Below are 6,000 nucleotides of genomic sequence, written 5' to 3'. Positions count from 1 at the left end.
CTGCCTGTAGTCTGCTGACAGATGAGAATGGCTCAAGGACTGTTCTTCGACCCCTCTGCCACAACTGCATGGCTTCCTCCTTGCACGCCGCTGCTGCCTATAGTCTGCTGACAGATGAGGATAATTCAAGGACTGTTGTGTGAAATCCCAGAAGGAGCTGCAGGTGACAATGGACGCCGTCCAGATACAGGTGGAATTCCCAGAGCCAGGCAGTCAGTGTGCTTACAAAGTGACTGCTGGTGCATGAATTTGGGGAGTCATTTTCCATGAGGACAGTGGATACTTTGACTCCGGAGTGACCCTAGATTTGACTGCCTGGCTCGTGAATTCTGCATTTTTCAGCCTCCAGTAGGCTGCATCTCGCCCACCTGTGGCTCTGGGTGTGGGGGTACAGTAAGGTTTGGGGTACACCTATCCTCACACATGACACAGATACACACACAATCTGCAGGGTCAGTCCAGGGACTTCTTCTCTAGAGCCTCCTTGGAGGAGCTCCTGGAGTAGGGCTCAAAGGCGGAGGAGCTAAGGTAGCGGGCAGACAGTTCCTGGAGGTTCCCTGCCATTGTCAGCGGGTTGGACGTGAGCCGGTTGGCTACTGTGCCCAGGAGAGATGGTACTGGCATGCCGAAGATGCTGTGTCCAGAGGGGGAGGTGTGAAGTCCAGACTGGTGAGGTGGAGCGCTGGTAACATCAGGATGGGGTGCGGCCCCGGGCCCAGAACTGCTTGGGGCCCTTAAGGCACCAGCGGCACAAGCAGGAATTAGTCCAGGCAAGCCAGGAGGGGACAAGAGGCGTCCTTGTTCCAGAAGTCTGAGGACACTGCAGGTGGCAGCCGTCTCCGAGACCACTGACCGCAACTCAGAGTCTTTTCCCTGGTCCTTCTTCTGCTTCGTTCTACGGTTCTGGAACCAAACCTTCACCTGCAAGGAAAGAGTGGAGCGAGATCAGATAGATGGATGTGATTACAGACAGATATGCAATAGTCTCCGGTCAAACATACCCCAACCACGGCCATTGCCGGGCACGGTTAGAAACAGCTGACAGTATGAAGCGAGCGAGGCTCCTGAACCTGCGTCATACAACCTCTTGTCATATGGATATAGGCAGTGAAGGTGATAAATAAGCAAGTCAGGCGGAAACTACATTACCCATCAACACTTGAGAGCAAGACTGAAAGTAGGAGGAGCTTAAGATGTGAGAAAGCAGGAGGTATAATAAGAGAGCCGGTCCTGTCAGGTGATCTGTGAGAGATAATAGTCATCTGTGAGGTGTAATAAGAGAGCCGGTCCGGTCAGGTGATCTGTGAGAGATAATAGTCATCTGTGAGGTATAATAAGAGAGCCGGTCCTGTCAGGTGAGCTGTGAGAGATAATAGTCATCTGTGAGGTATAATAAGAGAGCCAGTCCTGTCAGGTGAGCTGTGGGAGATAATAGTCATCTGTGAGGTATAATAAGAGAGCCAGTCCTGTCAGGTGAGCTGTGGGAGATAATAGTCATCTGTGAGGTATAATAAGAGAGCCAGTCCTGTCAGGTGAGCTGTGAGAGATAATAGTCATCTGGGAGGTATAATAAGAGCGCCGGTCCTGTCAGGTGATCTGTGAGAGATAATAGTCATCTGTGAGGTATAATAAGAGAGCCGGTCCTGTCAGGTGAGCTCTGGAATATAATAGTCTTCTGTGAGGTGTAATAAGAGCGCCAGTCGTGTCAGGTGAGCTCTGGAATATAATAGTCGTCTGTGAGGTGTAATAAGAGAGCTGGTGCTGTCAGGTGATCTATGGGAGATAATAGTCATCTGTGAGGTATTATAAGAGAGCCAGTCCTGTCAGGTGATCTATGGGAGATAATATTTATCTGTGAGGTATAATAAGAGAGCCGGTCCTGTCAGGTTATCTATGGGAGATAATATTCATCTATGAGGTATAATAAGAGCGCCGGTCCTGTCAGGTGATCTGTGAGAGATAATAGTCCTCTGTGAGGTATAATAAGAGAGCCGTTCCTATCAGGTGATCTGTGAGAGATAATAGTCATCTGTGAGGTATAATAAGAGAGCCGGTCCTGTCAGGTGAGCAGTGGGAGATAATAGTCATTGTTAGGTATAATAAGAGAGCCGGTCCTGTCAGGTGAGCTGTGGGAGATAATAGTCATCTGTGAGGTATAATAAGAGAGCCGTTCCTATTAGGTGAGCTGTGGGAGATAATAGTCATCTGTGAGGTATAATAAGAGAGCCAGTCCTGTCAGGTGAGCTGTGGGAGATAATAGTCATCTGTGAGGTATAATAAGAGAGCTGGTCCTGTCAGGTGAGCTGTGGGTTATAATAGTCATCTGAGAGGTATAATAAGAGAGCCAGTCCTGTCAGGTGAGCTGTGAGAGATAACAGTCATCTGTGAGGTATAATAAGAGAGCCGGTCCTGTCAGGTGATCTGTGAGAAATAATAATCATCTGTGAGGTATAATAAGTGAGCCGGTCCTGTCAGGTGAGCTCTGGAATATAATAGTCTTCTGTGAGGTATAATAAGAGCGCCAATCGTGTCAGGTGAGCTCTGGAATATAATAGTCGTCTGTGAGGTGTAATAAGAGAGCTGATCCTGTCAGGTGATCTATGGGAGATAATAGTCATCTGTGAGGTATAATAAGAGAGCTGATCCTGTCAGGTGATCTATGGGAGATAATATTCATCTGTGAGGTATAATAAGAGCGCCGGTCCTGTCAGGTGATCTGTGAGAGATAATAGTCATCTGTAAGGTATAATAAGAGAGCCGGTCCAGTCAGGTGAGCAGTGGGAGATAATAGTCATTGTTAGGTATAATAAGAGAGCTGGTCCTGTCAGGTGAGCTGTGGGAGATAATAGTCATCTATGAGGTATAATAAGAGAGCCGTTCCTGTTAGGTGAGCTGTGGGAGATAATAGTCATCTGTGAGGTTTAATAAGAGCACCAGTCCTGTCAGGTGATCTGTGAGAGATAATATTCATCTGTGAGGTATAATAAGAGAGCCGGTCCTGTCAGGTGAGCTGTGGGAGATAATAGTCATCTGTGACGTATAATAAGAGAGCCGGTCCTGTCAGGTGAGCTGTGAGAGATAACAGTCATCTGTGAGGTATAATAAGAGCACCGGTCCTGTCAGGTGATCTGTGAGAGATAATAGTCATCTGTGAGGTATAATAAGAGAGCCGGCCTGTCAGGTGAGCTGTAAGAGATAATAGTCATCTGTGAGGTATAATAAGAGCGCTGGTCCTGTCAGGTGATCTGTGAGAGATAATAGTCATCTGTGAGGTATAATAAGTGAGCCGGTCCTGTCAGGTGAGCTCTGGAATATAATAGTCTTCTGTGAGGTGTTATAAGAGCGACGGTCGTGTCAGGTGAGCTCTGGAATATAATAGTGGTCTGTGAGGTGTAATAAGAGAGCTAATCCTGTCAGGTGATCTATGGGAGATAATAGTCATCTGTGAGGTGTAATAAGAGCGCCGGTCCTGTTAGGTGATCTATGGGAGATAATATTCATCTGTGAGGTATAATAAGAGTGCCAGTCTTGTCAGGCTATCTATGGGAGATACTGTAATATTCATCTGTGAGGTATAATAAGAGCGCCGGTCCTGTTAGGTGAGCTGTGGGAGATAATAGTCATCTGTGAGGTATAATAAGAGAGCCGGTCCTGTTAGGTGATCTATGGGAGATAATATTCATCTGTGAGGTATAATAAGAGCGCCGGTCCTGTTAGGTGATCTGTGAGAGATAATAGTCGCCTGTGAGGTGTTATAAGGCTGGATTTATAAGGGCGGATTTGCCGCGGAAATTTCGTTCAGAGTTTCGCCATGACAAGTCTGCCTGCGGCCGCTAATCCTGGGGTTAGCCAGCCATGTGAACGAGATTTCTCAGAACTCTCGTCCCCATGGGATGGCAAATCCGTTGTGGCAAAGCTGGCGTTGTGGCGCAGATTCGCCGGCCGCAGCAAGTCCATTCTTTTTTCCATTGCGGACGCCCTCTTCCTTATTGGATCGTCGGCCACAACGGAAAAGCGTGTGGCCAAGTCACTCCAAAACCCACGGCTAAGTGCCACGGGTTTTGAGGCAGCGCTCTCCCGGTGGAAATCTTGTGGCCAAACTGCAAGATTTCCGCTGGGAATACGCCGTTTGGGAACCCAGGCTAAGAGAGCCGGTCCTGTGAGGTGAACTGCGGGAGATTTGGCCTTAGGTGGTGAAGACACTGAGTTTCCGTGTGTCTCAGCCATCCTGGATTTTGGAGTTGGTCCCATCGTCCTGGGAGGCAGGAGACATGTCTCACAATTGGGGTGGAGTTTTAGAAAAAAAAATGGGTACAGCGATCATGTGTTGCCCCTCCCAAAAGCGAGTAGGGGAACCGTAGTAGTGGCACAGAGCAGAGTGGGGAGCGAGGGACGAGGATTAGACTTCTTTATTTATTTTTAACATTCTTTTTTACTGCATTAAAGTAGGATTCATGGGTCTGTATTATTCTATTACATGAAGGGAACATGAGGAGGAGCATTAGTACTGAGGGGAGCAAGAAAGAACAAAGACAAAAAATTCGCAAGGCAAGTAGACGAGCAAGAGACACCGATCACAAACTAACATGTTTCTACACAAATGCACAGGGCATGGGGAACAAACAAGGGGAATTGGAGCTCCTAACACAGGAAGAGACATATGATGTCATAGGCATCACGGAAACTTGGTGGGATGATATACATGATTGGTATACAAGGCTTGAAGGATACAACTTCAGAAACGCACCCAAAAAAGGGGAGGAGGTGTTGTGTTGTATGTTAGGAAAACATTAATCTCCACAGAGATCCAAGCTTCAGAGCTGGGAGTTCTGTAAAAACTGTTTGGGTAAGAATACAAGGAGAGAACAACAGAAAGGACACCATTGTAGGCATTTACTATAGGCCGTCTGGACAAGCAGAAGATATGGATGAACTCTTTCTACATCAGATGGCCAAGAGCTCAAAGAAGCCCAACATAGTGATCATGGGAGATTTTACCAATCCAGACATTTGTTGGGAATCTCTTCGTTTAAAGTAATGGATCCAACAAATTCTTATCCGCTCTTGCTGACAACTTTATCTTCCAAAAGGTAAAAGAAAAAACAAGGGGATCTGCTATCTTGGACCTAATTCTTACGAACAGGGAGGAAATGGTTGAGGAAGTAAGGGTGGCTGGGACCTTAGGAGGCAGTGATTATGAGATCTTTGGATGTTGGATAAAAAGGGGATGAAGACCTGAGAAGACTCAGACCTCAAGGTTGGATTTCAGAAAGGCAGATTTCAATGAACTCAGAAAGAGGAAGAATCCAATGGCTGGATGTTCTTAAGGACTGAAATGTCCAAGAAGGTTAGGAAATATTGCGAAATGAGATTCTCAAATCACAATAGTTAACAATCCCTAAAAGAAGGAAGAATGGGAAGCATTTAAGGAGACCCGGATGGATGAACACAGAACTTGTATACATGTTATAGAGGAAGAAAAACATGTTTATCAAATGGAAAGAGGGGGAAATATCTAAAGAAGAATATATTGTGGTCTGCAGAAACTGTAGGGCAAGTGTCAGAAAAGCTAAAGCTAATAATGAATTGAGGCTTGTAACAGAGGCCAAAAGCAATAAAAAAGGGTTTTGTTGTATGTCAAAAGCAAAAGAAAAGTCAAAGATGCTATTGGATGCTTACAAGATGAAAATGGTGAATTGGTTAAAAATGATGTAGAGAAGGCCGAACTTTTAAATTCCTATTTTGTATCTGTTTTCTCTCAGAAAGTAGATGGAACATCAACTGATCTTCCCTGTGCTATTGGGGGAATAAAAGAATGCTATCTGTAAGCTATCTGTAGAAGGCTATCTGTAAGCAGAGAGATGGTGAGGGAACACTTAGCTAACTTAAATGAATTCAAGTCTCAAGCTCCTGATGAATTACATCCTAGAATACTAAAGGAAGCAGCGGAGGCAAATGTTGTCCTTATCTTCAAAAAAGGGAAGAAGGTGGATCCATGAA

The 6,000-nt window shown here is 45.8% G+C and overlaps 1 protein-coding gene across 1 annotated transcript in view; it reads right to left on the bottom strand.

The window, feature by feature from the left end:
- Nucleotides 1-453: 453 nt before the first annotated feature.
- The window catches only part of VAX1 (ventral anterior homeobox 1), a 33,396-nt gene continuing 27,849 nt past the window's right edge, over nucleotides 454-6,000 (bottom strand). The window contains exon 3 of the mRNA XM_066598892.1: nucleotides 454-921. Coding sequence (XP_066454989.1) covers nucleotides 454-921 — 468 coding nt within the window. The remainder of the gene's footprint in view (nucleotides 922-6,000) is intronic.

This window comes from Eleutherodactylus coqui, chromosome 4, assembly GCF_035609145.1.
Source record: "Eleutherodactylus coqui strain aEleCoq1 chromosome 4, aEleCoq1.hap1, whole genome shotgun sequence".
Taxonomy (NCBI): Eukaryota; Metazoa; Chordata; class Amphibia; order Anura; family Eleutherodactylidae; genus Eleutherodactylus; species Eleutherodactylus coqui.
The sequence above is the reverse complement of the archived record's forward strand: the minus strand, read 5'-3'. Positions and strand labels throughout refer to the sequence as shown.